At 38.9% G+C, this 26,293-nt stretch overlaps 1 protein-coding gene across 1 annotated transcript in view; it reads left to right on the top strand.

Annotated features, from left to right (window-relative positions):
- The window catches only part of LOC148697010 (uncharacterized), a 41,028-nt gene that overhangs the window by 6,121 nt on the left and 8,614 nt on the right, over positions 1–26,293 (top strand). Inside the window, exon 3 of the mRNA XM_088693426.1 lies at positions 2,325–4,991. Coding sequence (XP_088549552.1) covers positions 2,325–4,991 — 2,667 coding nt within the window. The remainder of the gene's footprint in view (positions 1–2,324; positions 4,992–26,293) is intronic.

The raw sequence follows: 26,293 nt of genomic DNA, 5'->3' as shown, positions 1-26,293 counted from the left end.
AGCTTAAGAAATGAAGAAATGAAAGTGAAGAGCAAAGAAGTCGGAATTGGCAACCAAAGTTTCTAAAGTTGGAAGTTTCTATTCTTGGAGGTTTCCATTATCGTAAGTTTCTATTCTTGGCTTTGGGCTTTTAGATGACCTAAACCCTAAGCCCATGCCGCACCTAAACCCTAATCCTAGCCCACTTAATCAGCCGCACCCTAGGGCCTAATCATTTAATTTCTGCCAAGTTAAACCCTAATCCATCTACCCTAAGCCCATGCCGCACCTAATGTTCTAGAAACCCTATTTTCTGGTGGATTTCCAACCCTTGCCGCACCCAAACCCTAGCCCATTTGTCTAACCTGATTTCTTTAGGGTTTGGCTGCCTATATATATATGTTTTACCACCATGCCGCACACACAACCCTCACCACAACTCAGAAATTCGTCAAAATATATTCAGCCCCCTTGCCGCAGCCTTCCTCCACCAATCTGCCATATTTTCACACTTTGCCGCAACTCCCATGTCCCCTAAACACTACCATATCATTCCTTACCTACTCATCCATCTAAATAACCCCTAGAACCTGTCCTAGTTCTTGTGCCGCAGACAAGAGGAGGAGAAAAAGCTTGGGACGTTCATGCCAGTCTATTGAGGATTGCTGGAACGTTTTAGGTGTTGTCTTTCCGTTGAATTCCATGTTTAATTTTGATATTCTTTGTGTTGTGAGTATGAGGAACTAAACCCCCTTGGTTAGGGGGGAATTCGAAACCATGTACATGCTTGCAATATGATTTGATTACATTCAGTTGTTATTTCATAAGTTGTGGATTAAATTCGTTCATCTATTTGATTGTTACCTTATTTGTGTATGTTGATTGAGAGTGCACGCTTAGTTTTCATGCATGAATATGATGCTAGATTATGAGGGAGTTTCACCTAATAGTTACAATCTTATAATCACAAGTAGTGAAGGTCGCTTGAAAACGATCGCGTTGAATGAATTCTTAGCATAAGTTTCATGCAATTCATAGTAACGAATGCTTCGTCAATGCTTATGTTTTTCATAGAACTTAATGATTCTTGCTTGTATCTCTATTATGCAATTCATGTAGGGAACTTGTAGGGAATGTTTTGAGTTGTCGTATGCAATCATCCAACTTAATAACTTGTGGAAAAACTGAGGGTTAATTAGTGCAATTCACGGTTAATCTGGGGCGTTGAGTATTTATAATTTATTGGAAGAACAACTGAAAATCGTTTTGTTTGCAAGTGTGACATGTGTGGAGAAGAACCTCCTAACTAGCTTTTTATCCATCCTTTTTATCCAAAAACATTCTACAATCTGTTTAGTTTAAAGTTTCTGTTTTATGTTAAATTTTCGTCCAAAACAAATCCCCCTTTAATTTGAAGTCTTAGATTAGTTAGAAAGTGTTTTGATTTATGTTTCTAAGTATTTAGATTCAAGTTTTTACCCAATTTCGTCCAAATTAGTGTAGGTGCTCAAAACTGCCCAGAAAGTGGTTTTTAGGCAGTTTTGAGTCTTCTAGTTGCTGTTTTGGGTTTTAGGTTTGTTTAAGTGTTTTAACTTTTAGTTTTGCATTCTTTGAGTCGAGTTTAGTGTTTTAAACTTTGTTTTTGAGTTTTTAAGTCAGTTTCCAAGTGTTTAGCAATCCCTCCTAATCCCCGGTCTAGAACGATCCCTACTTGCATCTTTACTACAATTGTCACAAGAGGGTTTTAATTTGTGTGTTTATTTAGTTAGCATCATGATGTTTGAGTCTTTTGGTTTGTTTTAGTGTTTTAAAGTTTAGTTTTGCATTCTTTGAGTCTAGTAAGTGTTTTATATTGTGTTCTTACGTTTTTGAGTCAATTTCACATTGATTAGCATCCCTAGTTAATCCCCGGTCTAGAACGATCCCTATTTGCTCATTTACTACAATTGTCATCCATAGGGTTTAATTTGTGTGTTTAACTATTTTTGCATCAAATTTTGGCGCCGTTGCCGGGGATTAGCAAAATTGCTAATCCCTTGTGTTTTTGCCGTATGTTTTTAGTGTAATTTACCTAGTTTTCTCATTTTGTTTTGTTTTCTTGGTTTAGGTACTAGTGCATGACGCGGAGTTCTCAAACTGTGCATGCACATATCTTGGACTTTAACGACGATTTCGAACGTGATTTGAGAAGAAAGAGGAGGCATCCCGAACCTAGTGAACCTAGTTCAAGTTCAGAGGCCGAATCTGAGTTTGAAAGTGTGGAAGAAGAAGTTATGGCAGCAGACAATCGGACCATTAAAGAGCTTTCGGCCTCGGGGTTGGCCAATGCCGCACCATTATGCATTCAATACCCCGCGGCTGCCCAAGGCAAGACCGATGAATTCGAGTTGAAGTCAAGCTTGTTGCACCACATTCCGAAATACCATGGGCTTTCCATGCAAGATCCCAACAAGCATCTCAAGGAGTTCGAGGTTGTTTGTTCGAGCATGACACCCATAAATGTCGATGGGAACATTCTAATGATGAAAGCTTTTCCATTCTCTCTTGTGGAAAAGGCTAAGGATTGGCTTTATGAATTGGCACCCGGGACCGTTACTTCTTGGGAGAGCATGAAGAGAGCGTTCTTGGAGAAGTTCTTCCCTACTTCAAGAGTCATTCTCTTGAGGAAGAAAATTAGCGGAATCCAACAAAGTCAAGGAGAATCTTTTCCGGCATACTACGAGCGTTTTAAAGCCCTTGTTGCATCGTGTCCTCAACATCAAATGAAGGAGGAGCTTCTCCTTCAATATTTCTATGAGGGCCTTCTTCCCATTGAAAGGCAAATGCTCGATGCTTCGGCGGGAGGTGCATTGGTGGACAAAACTCCTATGTCGGCCAAGACCCTAATTGCAAACCGTGCTCTAAATGCACAACAATATGAAGGACTTGGGCAAAGGGACCCCCCACGGCAACACTTGAATGAGGTAAGTTCTCAATCCGATATTCAATCTCAGATAGCTAATCTTACTTCTATTGTGTCTCAGATGGCCGAAGGAATGAAGATACAAGGACCGATTGTATGTGGTGTATGTTCTATCCAAGGACACCCTTCGGAAAAATGCCCTCAATTGATTGAGAATGGGGGATGGGAGAGTGCAAATGCCATGGGATTTCCGAGCCACAATCAACCAAGGAATGATCCATATTCCAACACATACAATCCGGGTTGGAGAGACCATCCAAACTTCAAGTGGAGGGAACCTCAACAACCTCAACAACAAGGAGGCTTTAGACAACAACCCCCGGGGTTCTACACCAAGCCATTCGGCCCCAATCCAAACCAAGCACAACCTGCCCAAAACAATCAAGGTACGTCGTTGGGCAATGAAACACTTCTTAAATTACTTACCAATTTGTCTCAGGGGCAAGAGGATCAAACCAAAGCCATGCAAAACCAAGACAAAAGGGTGGATCACTTGGAAAAACAAATTGGGCAGATTGCGGAATTTGTAGGACAATTCCGAGACAAAGGCAAGCTCCCTAGCTCAACCGTTGTCAATCCAAGGGGAGGATTCGAATCTGCCAAGGCAATCATGTTGAGAAGTGGTAAGGAGGTCGAAACCACCCCAAGCACGTCCAAAACAAGTCAAGAAGAGGACGTGTTGCTGCAAGAAGAGGAGGAACAAGGAATAAAGGCCACGGCAAGGGTGAAAGAATCTTTGCCGCAGCCCCCTATTGTGCCAAAACCGTCCAATATGCCTAAGGTAAGTCCAAATTCGACTTTGTCAAGTTCCATTCCACTAAACGTGCCCTTTCCTAGCAGGTTTAGGCAATCAAAGAAGGAGGAGAGTGAAAAGGACATTTTGGAAACCTTTAGGAAAGTTCAAGTTAACATTCCGCTCCTTGATGCAATCAAGCAAGTCCCTAAGTATGCCAAGTTCTTAAAAGAGCTTTGCACAACGAGGAAGAGGATTTCAAACAAGGAGGTGGTCCAGGTAAGTGAAAATGTCTCTGCTGTGTTACAAAGGAAATTACCCCCTAAATGCAAAGATCCGGGTAGTTTTACAATTCCGTGCGTTATTGGTAATACTAAGTTTGAACAATGCATGTTAGACTTAGGGGCTTCGATTAATGTTATGCCATACTCTATTTATGCATCTATGAACTTAGGTGAGCTTAAAAATGATGGTGTGATAATTCAATTAGCCGATCGTTCTAATGCATATCCAAAGGGTGTTTTGGAAGATGTTTTGGTACAGGTTGATAACTTGATTTTTCCAGCGGATTTCTACGTGCTTGACATGGAGGATTCACCCCATTCCACCCCATTACCGATTCTATTAGGGAGGCCCTTCATGAAAACAGCCCGCACCAAGATAGATGTGTTTAAAGGAACTTTAACGATGGAATTTGATGGGGAAGTCATTGATTTCAATCTTTCTGAAAGTATTAAATTTCCTAAGGACGATCATTCTTGCTTTTCTATTGATATAATTGATGATTTGGCGCAGGAATTTCTCGATTCTTTGGAGAGGGATACACTTGAAACAACAATTGCACAAGGAATTGGGCAAAAATCTGGTTTTGCCGTGCCTAGAAGTGAAGATGAGGCCGAGATGGTTGCTGCACTTAAGTCATTGCCACAACACTTTGGTAAGCCTCCAAAACCGAGTCCAATTCCTGTTTCGACTAACAAGTTGTTACCTTCAGTGATTCAGGCACCCATTCTTGAGCTTAAACCATTGCCGGATCATTTGAAGTATGTCTATTTGGGAGACAATGAGACGTTGCCTGTCATAGTTTCCTTATCCCTCACAGCAATGGAGGAGGAGAAATTGATTCGGGTGTTGAAAGAGCACAAGACGGCCATAGGATGGACCTTGGCCGACATAAAGGGTATTAGTCCTACAACTTGCATGCATCGCATACTTTTAGAGGAGGGGGCTAAACCAACCAGAGAGGCTCAACGCCGGCTCAACCCTCCAATGATGGAAGTTGTGAAAAAGGAGATTATCAAGCTTCTAGATTGTGGGGTGATCTATCCTATCTCGGATAGCCGTTGGGTTTCACCGGTTCAAGTTGTGCCAAAGAAATCCGGAGTGACTGTGGTGAAGAATGAAGAAGATGAACTTGTGCCTACACGCATTCAAACCGGTTGGAGGGTGTGCATTGACTATAGAAAGCTAAATGCCGCAACAAGGAAAGATCACTTCCCTTTGCCATTCATTGATCAAATGCTTGAAAGGTTAGCCGGTCATTCTTTTTATTGCTTTCTTGATGGTTATTCGGGTTATAATCAAATTGTCATAACGCCGGATGATCAAGAAAAGACCACCTTTACTTGTCCATTTGGTACTTTTGCATATCGTCGTATGCCATTTGGTTTATGCAATGCACCGGCCACTTTCCAACGATGCATGGTAAGTATCTTCTCTGATTATGTTGAAAAGATAATTGAAGTATTTATGGACGATTTTAGTGTGTTTGGAGACTCATTTGATGCTTGTTTGCATAATCTCACTTTAATCTTGAAAAGATGCATGGAAACTAACCTTGTTTTGAATTGGGAAAAATGTCATTTTATGGTTAAACAAGGTATAGTTTTGGGTCATATCATCTCTGAAAAAGGAATTGAAGTTGATAAGTCTAAAATAGATCTTGTACGTCACTTACCCTCTCCTACGTCGGTTAGAGAGGTCCGTTCTTTTCTTGGCCATGCAGGATTCTATCGACGATTTATCAAGGACTTTTCCAAGATTGCACAACCCCTATGCCGCCTACTCCAAAAGGATGTGTCTTTTGAGTTCAACGAGGCGTGTGAGAAGGCATTCAAGCATCTAAAAGACTTACTCACCACGGCACCCATCATAACTCCCCCGGATTGGTCCATTCCCTTTGAATTGATGTGTGATGCATCGGATTATGCACTTGGGGCTGTTTTGGGTCAAAGGAAAAATAAACAGTCACATGTTATTTATTATGCTTCACGCACTTTAAATGATGCTCAATTGAATTATTCTACAACCGAAAAAGAACTCTTGGCGGTTGTATTTGCTTTAGATAAGTTTAGATCATATCTTCTTGGTACTAAAGTAATTGTTTTCACTGACCATGCAGCCTTGAAGTATCTTCTCACCAAAAAGGAGGCTAAGCCAAGACTCATTCGTTGGATGCTCCTACTTCAAGAGTTCGATCTTGAAATCCGAGACAAGAAAGGGTGTGAAAACGTGGTGGCTGATGCGTGATTTATACGCACACAAATTAAACCCTCTTTTCGTCAAATTGTAGTATATGTATAAGTAGGGATCGTTCTAGACCGGGGATTAGGAGGGATTGTTAACCACTTGGATTTGACTCAAAAACGTAAAATAACAATATGAAACACTATACTAGACTCAAAGAATGCAAAACTAAACACTTAAAACATTAAAACAAACCAAAAGACTCAAACATCACCCAAAACACTCAAAACTGCCTTAAAATCACTTTCTGGGCAGTTTTGAGCACTTTGGTGAATTTGGACGAAATTGGGAAATAAAATGAATCAAACACTTAAAAGCACAAACTAAATTGATTTCTAACTAAATTGGACATTAAAGTAAAGGGGGATTTAGATTTATACGAAAATTGAAATAACAAAACAAGTTAATAAACTAAACAGATTGTAAAACGAATTTGATGGAATGGAATGAATGGATGATAGAATGGCTAAGGGGTTCATCTCCATACATGTTATACTTGCATAATAAAATGATTTCCAATTGCATTTCAATAAACTATGATACTCAACACCCCGGGTTAACCGTGATGCACTAATTAACCTTCAAATCTTCCTAACGTTATTGAATTGGATGATGCATGCGACAATTCAAAACATTCCCCACAAGTCCTCAACATGAATGCATAGAAGAGGTACAAGCAAGAATCATTACGCTCTATGAAAATTATAAGTGTTGACGAGGCATTCGTTACTATGGATTGCATGAAACTTATGCCAAGAATTCATTTAACGCGATTGTTTATAAGCAACCTCCACTACTTGTGAATATAAGTTCATAACGATTAGGTGAAACTCACTTATATTCTAGCGTCATATTCATGCATGAAAATTAAGTGTGCACTCTCAATGAACATACATAAATAAGTTATCAATCAAACAGTTAAACGAATTGAATCCACAATTTATGAAACGCAATTAGAAGTATTCAAATCAAAATGCAAGCATAAACATATATTCGAATCACCCCCTAACCAAAGGGGGGTTTAGTTCCTCATGGTACAAAACAAAGAGAATCAAAGAAACACCTAAACATTCCAACAACTCAAACTTGAATTGTATGAACGTTTAGGTCCTCTTCTCTTCCATTCCTCATTCGTACAAAACAAAGAGTATTGAAATTAAACATTGAAATCAAAGAAACACCTAAACATTCCAACAACTCAAACTTGAATTGTATGAACGTTTAGGCCCTCTTATCTTCCTCTTCGTTGTAGCACAAGGTCTAAGGATAGTTTGATGGTGTGAATGGTTTGGGGAGTGGTTGGAGTGGCTGTAATGGAGGAGAAAAGTGTTTTGGTGGCTGTTGCAAGGGTGTGGAGAGGTTTTGACGAATTTCTGGAATATGGAAGAGTGTATGAATGAGAATGAATGAAGTGTGTATGGTTTTTATAGGGAGATGGATGGATGGGAGAGGGAACATGACAGCTAGGTTGCATGTGCAAATGCTAGAATTCTGAAATGGTGATGGGAGATGCATGTGGCTGATTTATGCATGTGATTAAAGGGAGTGCATGTTTGAATGATTAAAGGGACATGTGGGGGTGGAAATGATGAATGAAATGCATGTGAATGTTTGGTGGCTGAAATGATGAAGTGGGAAGTGCATGTGCTGAAATGATAAAGGGGGAAGTGCATGTGGGTTGGAAATATAAAAGGGGAATGCATGTGGCTGCAAGGTGTGGTGAATGATGATGAATGCATGTGGATTAAAGAGTGAATGGTGGCTGCAAAGTGAATGAATAATGAAATGGGAAAGCATGTGCAAGGTTTTGGTGTGAATGATTGAATGTGCATGTGGCTGCAATGGATTAGGAATCCTTCAATTTCGTCCATCCTCTTGGCTCCAAGCATATGATATCCATTTCAATCTCTAATTTGCTCCAAAATGCTCCAAAATGCATCTATTTGCTTCCTTAGCCATATGAACCTAAAAACACACGAAAATGGCTTAAACTACTAAAACAACTATGAATTAACAATATAAATGCACGAAAACAAGCTAAGTAAGTCGCCTAAATATGCTCCTATCAAATTCCCCCACACTTAGCTTTTGCTAGTCCTCGAGCAAAACAAAACAAAAGAAACCAAAAACAAAACGAAACGAACAAAACACAACCTACACCTTCCAACAATTGTCTCAAGGATTTCCAATGCTCATGACAAGTTAAAAATCATTATTCCCACATATTTTAGCCATCTTTACACTTAAGTACATTCTTAATCATAGTCACCACGTACTATTTCACAATTAAGCATTTAAAACCATGTTTTGAATGTAGTAACATGCCTTAGAGAAATTGCTCAAATCCTTACAAGATATGCACTCGTTTTTCACACAGATTTTCTGACTACACACCCTACACTAGTTATATGTGAGAAGATTGATGTAAATATGAATTCTAACACTCACATATGTTATATCAAAGAAAGCATTTTCTGGATTTACGACAATGACATGAATATGATCTCATGAATGGAATGCTACTACTTAGAACGAGAACCAGTGATTCCATAAGCTCATATCAATTCCAAACTCCACATTATTGAACACATAACGATCAAGATAGAAGTCAAAGGTTGTAACGGGGCTTGGGGAGTTGGCTAACAATGAAAGGATAGGGAAAACAAACGTTCTTTAAGCAATAGTGAGCAAAGTATTGAATTAGGCACTTAGAATTCCCTTTAGAACGCAGAAGTCAACTTTGAACACCCAAGGGGAAGTCACACAAAACTTAGGGCCATATTCAAACTTTTTGGGCCCTTTCTTCAACAATCACACTTGTGAGTCCATTCTCACTTATTTTCACTCTTTTTCTTTCTTTTCTTCTTCTTTTTCTCACATTTTTTTTTCTTTTTCCCGTGCCTCCTTTAAGACTTAGGCACATACATAAACACAAAAATCCCTTCCCCCACACTTATTTTCTGCAACATATTAATCAAAAGGAATTCATTATCCGTCATGCTCACTATGCTTCAAGAACAAGGGTACGGATGGTCCTAATCTAGGCTAGGTGAGGATGATATGGGTTAACAAAGAACATGGGCTAAACAAGGCTCAACGGGGTTAAAACTTACAACAAGTACGAAATATGGGAAGTAAGGCTATTTGGTTATGGTGGCAACTACACAACTTCATCTTGATATATGTTATGCAATTCAATGTCATGCTTTGAATGAAACGGATATAAGTTCTAGCATTTAGTTCTATCATGATACAATTGCATTCTAAGTAGCAACCAAGCAAGGAATAATGAGATCATGCAACAACTTTAGAAAGCAAAGAATCACAGAAAATAACTCTCCAACGAAGGTAATGGCTCGAGTCTCACAGGGTTGTAGCGTTTGTTTGAGTTCCTTCCTTCAAGCATGTTACAAAAACGAATTTTTCTTTTATGATTGCATGTGAGGTCATACATTATAACCATAACCAAGCATATACCAAGAGTAAATCAAACTTTTCTCTATGTTTATAACTTCTTTTTAACCGTCATGCAATTACAAACCAAATCCTTATCATTGTGTTGGAAGGTACCCTAAGACACAAACACACAAAAACGACTCAAAACACTCTTTTTAGGCTTTTTTTTAAAACATGTTTTTCAAATTTTTATGTGATTTTCGGAGTTATAAAAATAAAACATACTAAAACACTCTAAAACAACTTAAAAACATCTTAAAACAGCAAGGAACAACATTTGAAGTAATGGGTGATAAAATCCCACGAATTTGCATTAACAACATTAGTTACCCCCCCACACTTAAATCAAACATTGTCCTCAATGTTTTAAGCATAGATTTAAACAAAGCATAAGTAAACACACAAAAAGCATTTAAACATACTAAACATGGCAGAATGTAATTAACAAAGAGAAGAGTTTAGGGACGCAAATCTGGTTATGGAGTGTAAATTCCCTCTTCTCCTTGGTAATTGCATTGAGGCTTTGATCATAGTGACTCCACAGGCTTACTCTTGAACTGGTTTCCGCCCATCATTGATTTTCCTTTGTGCTACTGGGCTGGAGGATTCTTTTGGTCTTCCCCGAAGGTCTGAGCTTACCCCGAAGGTCTGAGCCTACCCCTTTGGTCTGTTTCTTTGTTCAATCTTTCCAATTCGTATTGAAAAGGGTTGGAGGATAACTCAGCCTATGTTTGTCTCCACATGCTTCAATGTATCATTTTCACTTGCCTTACTCGCTCCCCTTTGCAGAAGTGGTCCCTTCTCCGGAAGTGTATCAACCGTTGAAGATGACTACTCGAGAGCAGCGCTAGGTAAGCAATCAGGAATAGATTCCAGGCAGTTGGCTCCAGATCGGAAGATTGACTACAAGTGCCGGCTGATTGCTTCTTTTACTTTGCCATGCGAGTAAGAACAAGGACAAAGAAAAAGACAGGGAAAGAGCATGATATGAGATACTTTTGCTTTTGACCTTGATGATATGAGATACCTTTGCTTTTGAAGAAGCGGTGAATGAATCAGCACATGTATTTGTTGTGCTGTTTCCTCCTGGGTCATATGTACTCCAGGCATCTGGTATCATCTTTGGGGAAGAAGAAAGAATTGAGTATTTCGAAAGGCTTTACTGGGAGTGCGCCCTCAGAGGTGAGGGAGAGTTGGGCATGGTTCTTCAGGTTTGCCTTGCCATAAAAGACGAAGGTCGACATATATAGAGATAATATCAAATGGTGGTACTATTCTTTTACCCTTGTCGACAAATGTCTCTTCGATATCAGAACGACGCCTCTTCGATTTCTGAGCAGGCGCCCCTTCGATTTCTGAACGACGCCCCTTTGCTTTCTGAACGATACGTGGTAGTGCGGATGCGGCTCCTTTTGACAAAGCTGCACGCGTTTTCTGAAAAGCAGAGAAAGCGTCGCCGAACTTTGCGCTTGTCGGCTAAAGACGTGTAGTTGCGATGATGGCCTCCACGTGTTTTCAGCTTTGTCAGAAATCTTTTGACAAAGTTGAACGCGTTTTCTGAAAAGCCGAGAAAGCGTCGCCTAAATTTCGCCGGAAATTCCGGCTTTTTGAATCGGAGGACGCGTCGCCTTGGCTTCTTATAGAGGTATCGATCACCGCCAACAAACACACTCTGAAGACTTCCCATTCTTGAAAATCGACTCCGGCCCTTTGAAATTTAACTCCATCCCTTCTCTTTGAACACTTTTGAAAAATGGCAAACTCATCGAACCTTAGCTTGGAATTGAGCCTTAGCAGTGATACGGGCGCGCCGCGTCAAGGTAACGTATGGCGCCCTTCTTTCTTATCTTCTAACGGTCTTCTTACAGGTGAAGACTCCGTGATGCAGGACGCCACAACAGCTACAATAGTAGCTAGGAACCTCCTCACTCCAAAAGATAGTAGGCTGCTGTCAGGACGGTCCGATGAGTTGGCCGTTCAAGAGTCCCTCGCACTTAGTGTTCAGTGTGCGAGTTCTGTGTCTAACATGGGCCAACGCCTGGTTGCCCGCTCCCGTCAGGTGGAATCATTGATGGCAGAGGTGGAAAGTCTTAAGCAAGAGATCCAGCAGCTTAAGTACGAGAATAGAAGTTTGCATGTGCTTGCCAACAACTATTCGACGGGCATGAAGAGGAAGCTTGATGAGCTGCAAGAGTCTGAAGGTCGGATTCACAGTGACCGTCAAAGGTTTTCGTCTTTCCTCCAGAGGCACCTTTTTCCTGGCTCATCCAGCGCTTGGCCAAGTATTGAGGCCTGCAATGCTCTAGCTCCGATGCCTCTCGCTCCGATGCCTTCCGCTCCGATGCCTTCCGCTCCAAAGCCTTCCGCTTCGATGCCTTCCGCTACTATGCCTCCCGCTTCTATGCCTTCCGCTTCGACGCCTCGTAGTAGGGCTTCACGTAAACAACCTTTGTGAAGCTCCATCTTTCTCCATGTTTAATAAATAAATTTTTTTTTTTTTTTTTTTTTTTTTTTTTTTTTTTAACATAAATAAAATCAAACGGCATGGAATTGGTCCTTGAATGGAAGGTGATACTTGAAGTGAACCGGCATTGGTTTGAATTCTAGTGTAGGTGCCTGATTCATAAAAAACAGCAAGTTAGTATAAAATGTAATGGAATTTGGAAAAAAAAACTTACTTGTTTTGTCCGATAAGAACTCAATGACAAACACCACTCCTTTCAAAGTTTCAGGGATATTGGACTTGGCCAGATTGCAAGTGATGGTTATGACTTGTCCAATGTCATCAAATTTAACTTCTTTGGATTTTTTGGTTTCAAGAACGTCCTCTTTGATGAATTCATGACATTCCCTACTTTGCACCTTTGGAAGGGCTTCCAAGATGTCTTTTCCACTTTCTTCTTCCTTGGAATTCATGAACCTGCAAGGAATAGGGATATTTGTTGGAATGGGGTTAGAACTAATTGGAACAACCTTACTTGAATTAGATGGCGTAGGAGCAATAAGTGCTTCTGACAAAGGTGCTTCAAATCCTCCCTTCGGATTTACAATGGTTGAACTAGGGAGTTTGCCTTGGTCGCAAAATTGTCCTACGAACTCCGCTATCTGCCCAATTTGCTTTTCCAAGTGGTCCAACCTTTTGTCTTCTTGTCGATCCTCATTGTCTTGATTTTGTGAGCCCTGCACCAAACAAATTAATTCGTTAAGCTTTTGATTATAATCTATTGACGAACTTAAATTTGGTTGGGCATATTGAATATGAGGTTGTGGTGGGTGTATAGGTCTTGAATAGAACTCCTCATATGGCTGCCAATATCCTTCTTCTTGAACATGTTGAGGTTCCCACCACATAGAGTTTGAATGATCACTCCAATCTGAACTGTAAGTATTGGAAAACACGTTATTCCTTGATTGAAGATCAAATATATCAACACTTTGCATTTGAGACCTTTCCATGAGCTGTGACAAAAGAGAAGCATTATCAAGTGCCATGTTGTTCTTCTCTAGTATTTGAATTCAACAAACAAAACAAAAATCAAAAACTAAAACTAAAATACATAACAGAAACAAACAATCCAAGAGATTAGCAAAATTGCTAATCCCCGGCAACGGCGCCAAAATTTGATGCGTGATTTATACGCACACAAATTAAACCCTCTTTTCGTCAAATTGTAGTATATGTATAAGTAGGGATCGTTCTAGACCGGGGATTAGGAGGGATTGTTAACCACTTGGATTTGACTCAAAAACGTAAAATAACAATATGAAACACTATACTAGACTCAAAGAATGCAAAACTAAACACTTAAAACATTAAAACAAACCAAAAGACTCAAACATCACCCAAAACACTCAAAACTGCCTTAAAATCACTTTCTGGGCAGTTTTGAGCACTTTGGTGAATTTGGACGAAATTGGGAAATAAAATGAATCAAACACTTAAAAGCACAAACTAAATTGATTTCTAACTAAATTGGACATTAAAGTAAAGGGGGATTTAGATTTATACGAAAATTGAAATAACAAAACAAGTTAATAAACTAAACAGATTGTAAAACGAATTTGATGGAATGGAATGAATGGATGATAGAATGGCTAAGGGGTTCATCTCCATACATGTTATACTTGCATAATAAAATGATTTCCAATTGCATTTCAATAAACTATGATATTCAACACCCCGGGTTAACCGTGATGCACTAATTAACCTTCAAATCTTCCTAACGTTATTGAATTGGATGATGCATGCGACAATTCAAAACATTCCCCACAAGTCCTCAACATGAATGCATAGAAGAGGTACAAGCAAGAATCATTACGCTCTATGAAAATTATAAGTGTTGACGAGGCATTCGTTACTATGGATTGCATGAAACTTATGCCAAGAATTCATTTAACGCGATTGTTTATAAGCAACCTCCACTACTTGTGAATATAAGTTCATAACGATTAGGTGAAACTCACTTATATTCTAGCGTCATATTCATGCATGAAAATTAAGTGTGCACTCTCAATGAACATACATAAATAAGTTATCAATCAAACAGTTAAACGAATTGAATCCACAATTTATGAAACGCAATTAGAAGTATTCAAATCAAAATGCAAGCATAAACATATATTCGAATCACCCCCTAACCAAAGGGGGGTTTAGTTCCTCATGGTACAAAACAAAGAGAATCAAAGAAACACCTAAACATTCCAACAACTCAAACTTGAATTGTATGAACGTTTAGGTCCTCTTCTCTTCCATTCCTCATTCGTACAAAACAAAGAGTATTGAAATTAAACATTGAAATCAAAGAAACACCTAAACATTCCAACAACTCAAACTTGAATTGTATGAACGTTTAGGCCCTCTTATCTTCCTCTTCGTTGTAGCACAAGGTCTAAGGATAGTTTGATGGTGTGAATGGTTTGGGGAGTGGTTGGAGTGGCTGTAATGGAGGAGAAAAGTGTTTTGGTGGCTGTTGCAAGGGTGTGGAGAGGTTTTGACGAATTTCTGGAATATGGAAGAGTGTATGAATGAGAATGAATGAAGTGTGTATGGTTTTTATAGGGAGATGGATGGATGGGAGAGGGAACATGACAGCTAGGTTGCATGTGCAAATGCTAGAATTCTGAAATGGTGATGGGAGATGCATGTGGCTGATTTATGCATGTGATTAAAGGGAGTGCATGTTTGAATGATTAAAGGGACATGTGGGGGTGGAAATGATGAATGAAATGCATGTGAATGTTTGGTGGCTGAAATGATGAAGTGGGAAGTGCATGTGCTGAAATGATAAAGGGGGAAGTGCATGTGGGTTGGAAATATAAAAGGGGAATGCATGTGGCTGCAAGGTGTGGTGAATGATGATGAATGCATGTGGATTAAAGAGTGAATGGTGGCTGCAAAGTGAATGAATAATGAAATGGGAAAGCATGTGCAAGGTTTTGGTGTGAATGATTGAATGTGCATGTGGCTGCAATGGATTAGGAATCCTTCAATTTCGTCCATCCTCTTGGCTCCAAGCATATGATATCCATTTCAATCTCTAATTTGCTCCAAAATGCTCCAAAATGCATCTATTTGCTTCCTTAGCCATATGAACCTAAAAACACACGAAAATGGCTTAAACTACTAAAACAACTATGAATTAACAATATAAATGCACGAAAACAAGCTAAGTAAGTCGCCTAAATATGCTCCTATCAGTGGCTGACCACCTAAGTAGAATGGTGCGTGAGGAAGAGTCCACCCCCATTTTAGAAACGTTTCCGGATGAGCAACTTCTGTCCATTGAGGTAAGAACCCCTTGGTATGCCGATTTGGTCAATTTCTTGGTGTCTAAGCAAGTTCCTAGTACCCTAAACAAGTTCCAACGTGATAAACTTGTTCATGATGCACGTTTTTATGTTTGGGATGATCCATATTTATGGAAATTCTGCCCAGATCAGATTGTGCGTAGATGTGTGCCCGAATCTGAATTTAATTCCATTCTTACATTCTGCCATACTTATGCATGTGGGGGACATTTTGGCACCCAAAGGACAGCCCTAAAGGTGTTACAATCTGGATTTTATTGGCCTAATCTCTTTAAAGATGCTAAAATGTTTTGTTTAACATGCGATAAGTGTCAAAGAACAGGTAACATAGGGCCTAAGGACCAAATGCCACAACAATCTCTCTCATTTGTGGAAATTTTTGATGTGTGGGGTATTGATTTCATGGGCCCCTTCCCTCCATCTTTTGGTTTCACTTATATCTTGCTAGCTGTCGATTATGTTTCCAAATGGGTGGAAGCCAAAGCCACCCGTACTAACGATTCTAAGGTTGTTGCAGATTTTGTGAAATCTAATATTTTTGCTAGGTTTGGGATGCCACGAGTTTTAATTAGTGATGGGGGTTCTCACTTTCGTAACCGCACCATTGAAGCTTTGCTCAAGAAGTACAACGTTACTCATAAGGTTTCCACACCTTATCACCCTCAAACCAATGGGCAAGCGGAGGTTTCAAATAGGGAGATCAAACAAGTCCTAGAGAAAACCGTGGGACCCTCAAGAAGAGATTGGAGTTTGCGCTTGGACGATGCATTGTGGGCCTATCGTACGGCTTACAAAACTCCCCTTGGCATGTCACCTTTTCGGCTTATATATGGTAAGCCATGTCATTTGCCCGTTGAGTTAGAGCACAAGGCACATTGGGCTGTGAAAACCTTCAATTTGGACATAGACGCTGCTGGAGTTCATAGGAAGCTCCAATTAGATGAACTTGAGGAGATTAGGAACGAGGCTTACGAGAATGCTCGCATCTACAAGGACAAGACGAAGGCTTATCATGATAAGATGCTTCGTACCAAAACGTTCTCCAAGGGGCAGAAAGTGTTGCTTTTTGATTCAAGACTTCGGTTATTCCCTGGTAAGTTACGTTCTAAATGGATTGGACCTCTTGTTGTTACTAATGTTTTTCCTCATGGTGCAGTCCAAGTCCAAAGCTTAAAAAGTGGCCACGAGTTCAAGGTGAACGGACATAGATTGAAGCCATACTATGAGAACTTTGTGGAGCATGTCGTGGAGGAGACCCCACTCCATGCCGTGGGCTCCAATGGAGCATGAACGTGTCTTCGTCCGGCTGCAAGACGTTAAAGAAAGCGCTACTTGGGAGGCAACCCATGCAATTCAACAAAGGAAGCTCAAGGAATCACTCCAATTCCAGATTTGGGTTCCTAACCCCTTCACTTTGTTGTTTATTTCGAATCTGCCTATTTAGTTGTTTTACTTGCTGTTTGTGTGTTTCTTTGTGTTTTGTGTGATTTTATGCTTGAAACATTGAGGACAATGTTTGATTTAAGTGTGGGGGGGGTAACTAAGTGTTTTTGATGCAAATTCATGGGATTTTATCACCCTTTACTTATAGACTTGTTCCTTGCTGTTTTTAAGTGTTTTTAAGCAGTTTTGGTGTGTTTTAGTGTGTTTTGAAGTAAAAATCCGAAAATCACATAAAAATTTGAAAAATTTGTTTTAAAAACCCAAAAAGAGTTGTTTTCAAAGTGTTTTTGTGTGTTTGTTTTTGTTTTAGGGTACCTTCCAACACAATGATGAGGATTCGGTTTGTAATTACATGGCTGTTAAAGAGAGTGATTAACATGGATGAAAGTTTGATTTACTCTTTGTGTATGCTTGGTTGTGATTATAACTTATGACTTCACATGCAATCATAAAGAAAAAAAAAAAAAAAAAAAAAAAAAAAAAAATCAGTTTTTGTAACATGCTTGAAGGAAGGAACTCAAATTAACGCTACAACCTTGTGAGACTTGAGCCTAAACGTTTATTTGGAGAGTTAGAATCTGTGCATTTTTGTTTTCTAAGTCGTTGCATGATCTCATTATTCTTTGCTTGGTTACTACTTAGAGGCGTTTCATCATTTAGTTCCAAATGCTAGAACTCATGCCCATTTCATTCAAAGCATGTTATTGATTTGCATAACACAGATTCAAGATGAAGTTGTGTAGTGACCACCACCTTAGCCATATTGCCGTGTATCCCATGTCATTTTATGTTTAAGTTAACCCACATTATCCTCACCTAGCCTAGATTAGGACCATCCACACCCTTGTTCTTAAAGCTTAGTAAAGCATGATTCAAATTGAATTTCTTTCGATTTATGTTGGCAGAAAACAAGTGTGGGGGAAGTGTTCTTGTGTGAGAATTTGTGTGCCATAGGCACGGCATGAAAGAAAAGAAAAAGAAAAAGAAAAAAAAAAAAAGGCGTGAAAAGTATGAAAAAGAGTTGAAAAGTTGTGAAAAAGAATTCCAAAGTATTGTTTGTTGAAGTAAGGGTCCAAAACAATGAATTCGGCCCTAAGGAGTTGTCTAAGTCTTCCCCTTGTGTTTTAAAGTTAATTTCTGCAATCTAAATGAATTCTAAGTCTTAAGTACACTACTTTGCTTACTATTACTTGAAGAACGCTTGTTCTCCTTATCTTTTCTTTGTTAACCACTACCCCAAGCCCCGTTACAACCCTTGACTTCATTCTTGAGTGTTATGTGTTTCAATTTGTGGAGTTTGAATTTGGTATGAGCATATGGTCATTAGTTCTCGCATCTAAGTAGTAGCATTCCATTCATGAGATCATTTCTAAACTTGCTTATTAACTCCATAAATTGCGTTCTTTGTTATACGTATATGTGAGCATTCGTTTTCATATTTACATCAATCTTCTCACATATAACTAGTATAGGGTGTGTAGTTAGAAAATCTGAGTGAAAATTGAGTGCATATCTTGTAAGGATTGAGCAAATTCTCTAAGGCATGTTACTACATTCAAAACATTCTTTTAATCGATTAATTGTGAACTAGTAAGTGGTGTCTATGATTAAGTATGTTTTCAATTGTAAAGATGACTCAAATCTGTGGGGATGATGATTTTTAACTTGTCATGTACCATTGGAAATCCCTGAGGTGAACGTTGGAAGGTTTAGGTTATGTTTTGTTTCTTTGTTTTGCTCGAGGACTAGCAAAAGCTAAGTGTGGGGGAATTTGATAGAAGCATATTTATGCGCCTTAGTTAGCTAGTTCTTATGCATTTATGTTGTGTTTTCTTACTTAATTTAGTGTTTAAAGTCATTTTCGTGTGTTTATAGGTTCATATGGCTAAGGATGCAAAAGGATGCCTTTCGGAGCCTTTTGGAGCAAATTAGAGATTGGAATGGATTGCATATGCTTAAAGCCAAGTAGATGGACGAAATTGAAGACCAAAGGAATGAAAATGAAGAACAAAGAGTTCACATTCATCACCAACACAACCATACATCCACACATTCTTTCTCCATCATTGCCGTGCAAAACACCATCATTGCAGCCACATGCACATTCCACTTCATCATTTCAGATTTCCACCATCAACAAAGAACCATTCATTAATCATTTACACTTTAATCATTCAACCACATTCACACATCACCCATTCACCTTTGTGCCATGCTTCTACCTTTGTTCAAGCCCTTCCACATAACCTGCCTTCATTCATTCAGAAAATGCATTCCTTGCCGTGGCTTACATGCACTTCCCACTACCTTTCATTTCAGCCAAATCACATGCATTCCCACATGCATTTCCACCCACATACACCCATAATCATTCAACACATGCATCCATAATCATCTCTCAAAACCGTGCATTTCATGTTCATTCCAACCTTTATTCCACATGCACTCCCTTTAAATAATCAACCCACATGCACCATTCAAACATAAACCCATTCACCACCAGAAAACAACCATGACGTGGGTTCCCATTCCAGATTTCCAGCATTCCCTTTTATTTTCTGTCAAAACACATGCATTCCCACCCTTTAATCACATGCATTTCTGCCACATGCATCTCCCATCACCATTTCAGCTTTCCACCTAATTCCTAGTCATCATGTTCCCCCCATTTCACCTATAAATAAGCATGCATTGCAGCCACAAAACACACACTCTTCCATTTCAGAAAACCATCTCTCATACACATTCATTCACGCCAGAAATTCCTCCCCTCTCTCTAGCACTACCATACTTCACCATTCTTCATATTTTCTGCCCAAAAACACTCCTTACCTTCCCCTACATCCATCCCTACCCTAAACACATCCTTCTACATCATCCATAACCCCCAAAACTCACCAAAACCCCTTGTGCCGCAGCAACTAGAGGAGAAGAGGCCTAAACGTTCATACAATTCAAGATTGAGTTGTTGGAATTTTTAGGTGTACTTCGATTCTTGTTTTCAATGTTTACTTTGTTATTACTCTCTAAGTTTGTTGTAATCATGAGTGGCTAAACCCCTAATTAGTTAGGGGAAAGTTTGAAGCCATGAACATGTTTGAAATATGAATTGATTTATTCCAATTGTGATTTGTTAATTTGTGATTGCAATTCAATTATCATGTTTATTAAAGACTTGTTTTTGTATGTTGATTAGGGATGCATACTTAGTCTTCATGCATAAACTCGATGCTAGTTTATAAACGAGTTTCACCTAATCGTCACAAGTTTATAAACATGAGTAGTGAAGGTTGCTAGTCACAACCGCGTTAATTGAATTCTTGGCAAAAGTATCATGCATTCATAGTTACAATTGCCTCGTCAACACTTATAATTTTCATAGAGCATAATGATCCCTCATTGTATCTCTTCTATGCATTCATGTTGAGAACCATTGGAGAATGATTTGAATTGTCGCATGCATCATCCAATTCAATAACTTAAGGAAAATTTGAGAGTTAATTAGTGCATCACGGTTAACTTGGGGTGTTGAGCATCATAGTTAATGAAAAACAATTGGAGAATCGATTCATATATAAATGTGTCATGTGTGGAGAATGGACCTCTAACTAATCCATCCATCATCTTGTTTCTCAAATCCGTTTATACAATCTGCCTAGTTTATTAACTTGTTTTATTTAATTTAATTTCGTCAAAACCTTAATCCCCCTTTACTTTAGTGTCCAACTTAGTTAGAAAGTGTCTTAGTTTGTGTTTTTAAGTGTTTTGATTCAATTTGTTACACAAATTCGTCCAAATTCACCAAAGTGTCCAAAACTGCCCAGAAAGTGTTTTTAAGGCAGTTTTGAGTGTTTTGGGTGATGTTTGAGTCTTTTGGTTTGTTTTAGTGTTTTAAAGTTTAGTTTTGCATTCTTTGAGTCTAGTAAGTGTTTTATATTGTGTTCTTACGTTTTTGAGTCAATTTCACATTGATTAGCATCCCTAGTTAATCCCCGGTCTAGAACGATCCCTATTTGCTCATTTACTACAATTGTCATCCATAGGGTTTAATTTGTGTGTTTAACTATTTTTGCATCAGGGAACAAGGTTCCAACACTTTGGCGCCAAGCATAAGCTATCCATCCTTAGCCCAAAAGTGCTCCAAATGTCTCCAAAATGCATCTTTTTGCTCCTTTAGCCCTTTGGACCTACAAACACACGAAAATAGCTTAAAGGACTAAAATAACTAAAGAAACATAACGTAAATGCACGAGAACAAGCCATTTAAGTCGCATGAATATGCTCCTATCAGCTGCTGCAAGGGTGTGGAGAGGTTTTGACGAATTTCTGGAATATGGAAGAGTGAATGAGAATGAATGCAATGGATGCTTATTTATAGGTGAAATGGGGGGAACATGACAGCTAGGAGGGAATGTGGCTGCATGTTTGAATGATTAAAGGATGCATGTGGGTTGGAATTGCATGTGCAATGAATATGTGGCTGCATGTGCAAGGGGACAATCTTAAAATGCATGTGAAAGCATGTGCTGGCTGCAATGATGAAATGGATGGGAGTGCATGTGGCTTAATTAATTAAAGGGAGTGCATGTGCAATGTTTTAAAGGATGGAATGCATGTGAAATGATGGAAATCTGATATGGTGATGGGAGATGCATGTGGCTGATTTATGCATGTGATTAAAGGGAGTGCATGTTTGAATGATTAAAGGGACATGTGGAGGTGGAAATGATGAATGAAATGCATGTGAATGACAGCTAGATATGTTGATGAATGCATGTGCAAAATAGCTAGGATGAATGCATGTGGATGTTTGGTGGCTGAAATGGTGAAGTGGGAAGTGCATGTGGGTTGGAAATATAAAAGGGGAATGCATGTGGCTGCAAGGTGTGGTGAATGATGATGTGCATGTGGCTGCAATGGATTAGGAATCCTTCAATTTCGTCCATCCTCTTGGCTCCAAGCATATGATATCCATTCCAATCTCTAATTTGCTCCAAAATGCATCTTTTTGCTTCCTTAGCCATATGAACCTAAAAACACACGAAAATGGCTTAAACTACTAAAACAACTATGAATTAACAATATAAATGCACGAAAACAAGCTAAGTAAGTCGCCTAAATATGCTCCTATCACTCCCTCGGCTTTTCAGAAACGCGTTCAACTTTGTCAAAAGATATCTGACAAAGCTGAAAACACGTGGAGGCCATCATCGCAACTACACGTCTTTAGCTGACAAGCGCAAAGTTCGGCGACGCTTTCTCTGCTTTTCAGAAAACGCGTGCAGCTTTGTCAAAAGGAGCCGCATCTGCACTACCACGTGTCGTTCAGAAAACGAAGGGGCGCCTGCTCAGAAATCGAAGAGGCGTCGTTCAGAAATCAAAGAGGCGTATTCAGAAATCGAAGAGGCGCCACTATTTCAAAAAGCCGGATTTGCGGGATCGAAGAGACGTTTGTCGACAAGGGTAAAAGAACAGTACCACCACTTGATATTATCTCTATATATGTCGACCTTCATCTTTTGTGGCAAGGCAGACATGAAGAAAATGCCCAACTCTTCCTCAACTCTGAGGGCGCACTCCCAGCAAAGCCTTTCGAAATACTCAAATTCCTCTTCTTCCCCAAAGATGATACCGGATGCCTGGAGTACAGATAACCCAGGAGGAAACGGCAGATTGAAGTGTGCTGATTCATTCACCGCTTCTTCAAAAGCAAAGGTATCTCATATCATCAAGGTCAAAAGCAAAAGTATCTCATATCATGCTCTTTCCCTGTCTTTTTCTTTGTCCTTGTTCTTACTCGCATGGCAAAGTAAAAGAAGCAATCAGCCGGCACTTGGAGTCAGTCTTCCGATCTGGAGCCAACTGCCTGGAATCTATTCCTGATTGCTTACCTAGCGTTGCTCTCGAGTAGTCATCTTCAACGGTTGATACACTTCCGGAGAAGGGACCACTTCTGCAAAGGGGAGCGAGTAAGGCAAGTGAAAATGATACATTGAAGCATGTGGAGACAAACATAGGCTGAGTTATCCTCCAACCCTTTTCAATACGAATTGGAAAGATTGAACAAAGAAACAGACCAAAGGGGTAAGCTCAGACCTTCGGGGAAGACCAAAAGAATCCTCCAGCCCAGTAGCACAAAGGAAAATCAACAAGTGGAGGAGACCAAAAGAATCATGCAGCCCAGTTCAAGAGTATGCCTGTGGAATCACCAAGATCAATGCCTCAATGCAATCACCAAGGAGAAGAGGGAATTTACACTCCATAACCAGATTTGCGTCCCTAAACTCTTCTCTTTGTTAATTACATTCTGCCATGTTTAGTATGTTTAAGTGTTTTTTGTGTATTTACTTATGCTTTGTGTGAATCTATGCTTAAAACATTGAGGACAATGTTTGATTTAAGTGTGGAGGGGTAACTAAGTATATTTGATGCAAATTCGTGGGATTTTATCACCCATTACTTCAAATGTTGTTCCTTGCTGTTTTAAGGCGTTTTAAAGTTGTTTTAGAGTGTTTTAGTATGTTTTATTTTTATAACTCCGAAAATCACATAAAAATTTGAAAAACATGTTTTAAAAAAAACCTAAAAAGAGTGTTGTGAGTCGTTTTTGTGTGTTTGTGTCTTAGGGTACCTTCCAACACAATGATAAGGATTTGGTTTGTAATTGCATGACGGTTAAAAAGAAGTTATAAACATAGAGAAAAGTTTGATTTACTCTTGGTATATGCTTGGTTATGGTTATAATGTATGACTTCACATGCAATCATAAAAGAAAAATTCGTTTTTGTAACATGCTTGAAGGAAGGAACTCAAACAAACGCTACAACCCTGTGAGACTCGAGCCATTACCTTCGTTGGAGAGTTATTTTCTGTGATTCTTTGTTTTCTAAAGTTGTTGCATGATCTCATTATTCCTTGCTTGGTTGCTAGTTAGAATGCAATTGTATCATGATAGAACTAAATGCTAGAACTTATATCCGTTTCATTCAAAGCATGACATTGAATTGCATAACATATATCAAGATGAAGTTGTGTAGTTGCCACCATAACCAAATAGCCTTACTTCCGATATTTCGTATTTGTTATTAGTTTTAACCCCGTTGAGCCTCGTTTAGCCTATTTTTCTTTGCTAACCACATCACCCCTTACCTAGCCTAGATTAGGACCATCCGTACCCTTGTTCTTGAAGCATAGTAAGCATGACGGATAATGAATTCCTTTTGATTAATATGTTGCAGAAAATAAGTGTGGGGGAAGGGATTTTTGTGTGTATGTATGTGCCTAAGTCTTAAAGGAGGCACGGAAAAAAGAAAAAAAAAATGTGAGAAAAAGAAGAAGAAAAGAAAGAAAAAAAAAAAAAAGAGTGAAAATAAGTGAGAATGGACTCACAAGTGTGATTGTTGAAGAAAGGGCCCAAAAAGTTTGAATATGGCCCTAAGTTTTGTGACTTCCCCTTGGGTGTTCAAAGTTGACTTCTGCGGTCTAAAGGGAATTCTAAGTGCCTAATTCAATACTTTGCTCACTATTGCTTTAAGAATGTTTGTTTATCCTTCACCTTTCATTGTTAGCCAAACACCTTTAGCCCCGTTTCAACCCTTATGCTTCTATCCTGAGTGTTATGTGTTTCAATTTGTGGAGTTTGGAATTGATATGAGCTTATGGAATCACTGGTTCTCATTCTAAGTAGTAGCATTCCATTCATGATATCATATTCATGTCATTATCGTAAATCCAGAAAATGCTTTGATGCGTGATTTATACGCACACAAATTAAACCCTCTTTTCGTCAAATTGTAGTATATGTATAAGTAGGGATCGTTCTAGACCGGGGATTAGGAGGGATTGTTAACCACTTGGATTTGACTCAAAAACGTAAAATAACAATATGAAACACTATACTAGACTCAAAGAATGCAAAACTAAACTTTAAAACACTAAAACAAACGAAAAGACTCAAACATCACCCAAAACACTCAAAACTGCCTTAAAATCACTTTCTGGGCAGTTTTGAGCACTTTGGTGAATTTGGACGAATTTATGTAACAAATTTAATCAAAACACTTAGAAACATAAACTAAGACACTTTCTAACTAAATTGGACAATAAAGTAAAGGGGGATTTAGATTTATACGAAAATTGAAATAACAAAACAAGTTAATAAACTAAACAGATTGTAAAACGAATTTGATGGAATGGAATGAATGGATGATAGAATGGCTAAGGGGTTCATCTCCATACATGTTATACTTGCATAATAAACGATTTCCAATTGCATTTCAACAAATCATTAATTCTCAACACCCCAAGTTAACCGTGATGCACTAATTAACCTTCAAATCTTCCTAACGTTATTGAATTGGATGATTGCATACGACAACCCAAAACATTCCCCACAAGTCCCCTACATGATTGCATAATAGAGATACAAGCAAGAATCATTACGCTCTATGAAAATTATAAGTGTTGACGGGGCATTCGTTACTATGATTGCATGAAACTTATGCCAAGAATTCGTTTAACGCGATTGTTTATAAGCAACCTCCACTACTTGTGAATATAACTTCGTAACTATTAGGTGAAACTCACTTATATTCTAGCGTCATATTCATGCATGAAAATTAAGCGTGCACTCTCAATAAACATACATAAATAAGTTATCAATCAAACAGTTAAACAAATTGAATCCACAACTTATGAAACGCAATTAGAAGTAATCAAATCAAAATGCAAGCATAAACATATATTTCGAATTACCCCCTAACCAAGGGGGATTTAGTTCCTCATGGTACAAAACAAAGAGAATCAAAGAAACACCTAAACATTCCAACAACTCAAACTTGAATTGTATGAACGTTTAGGTCCTCTTCTCTTCCATTCCTCATTCGTACAAAACAAAGAGTATTGAAATTAAACATTGAAATCAAAGAAACACCTAAACATTCCAACAACTCAAACTTGAATTGTATGAACGTTTAGGCACTCTTCTCTTCCTCTTCGTTGTAGCACAAGGTCTAAGGATAGTTTGATGGTGTGAATGGTTTGGGTAGTGGTGAAAATGGAAGGATGGTGTTTGGATTTGTAGGGAGACTCACGGCACAAAGGGGGAAGTGTTTGTGGTATGTACAATGGATGAATTTCTGAAATGGAAGTGTGGGATGAATTGAGGTGTGAATGAGTGTGAATGAATGTTGTGTGAAGTGTGTATGGTTTTTATAGGGAGATGAATGGATGGGAGAGGGAACATGACAGCTAGGTTAAGTGAATGCATGTGCAAAACAGCTAGGATGGCTGAAATTGTAAGGGGAATGCATGTGCAATGTTGGAAATCTGATGGGAGAAAGGTGGATGCATGTGTTGGCTGATTTAAAGAATGTGAGGGAATGATG

This window comes from Pyrus communis, chromosome 5 (assembly GCF_041283825.1).
Source record: "Pyrus communis isolate YQ-2024b chromosome 5, ASM4128382v1, whole genome shotgun sequence".
Lineage (NCBI taxonomy): Eukaryota > Viridiplantae > Streptophyta > Magnoliopsida > Rosales > Rosaceae > Pyrus > Pyrus communis.
The sequence above is the reverse complement of the archived record's forward strand: the minus strand, read 5'-3'. Positions and strand labels throughout refer to the sequence as shown.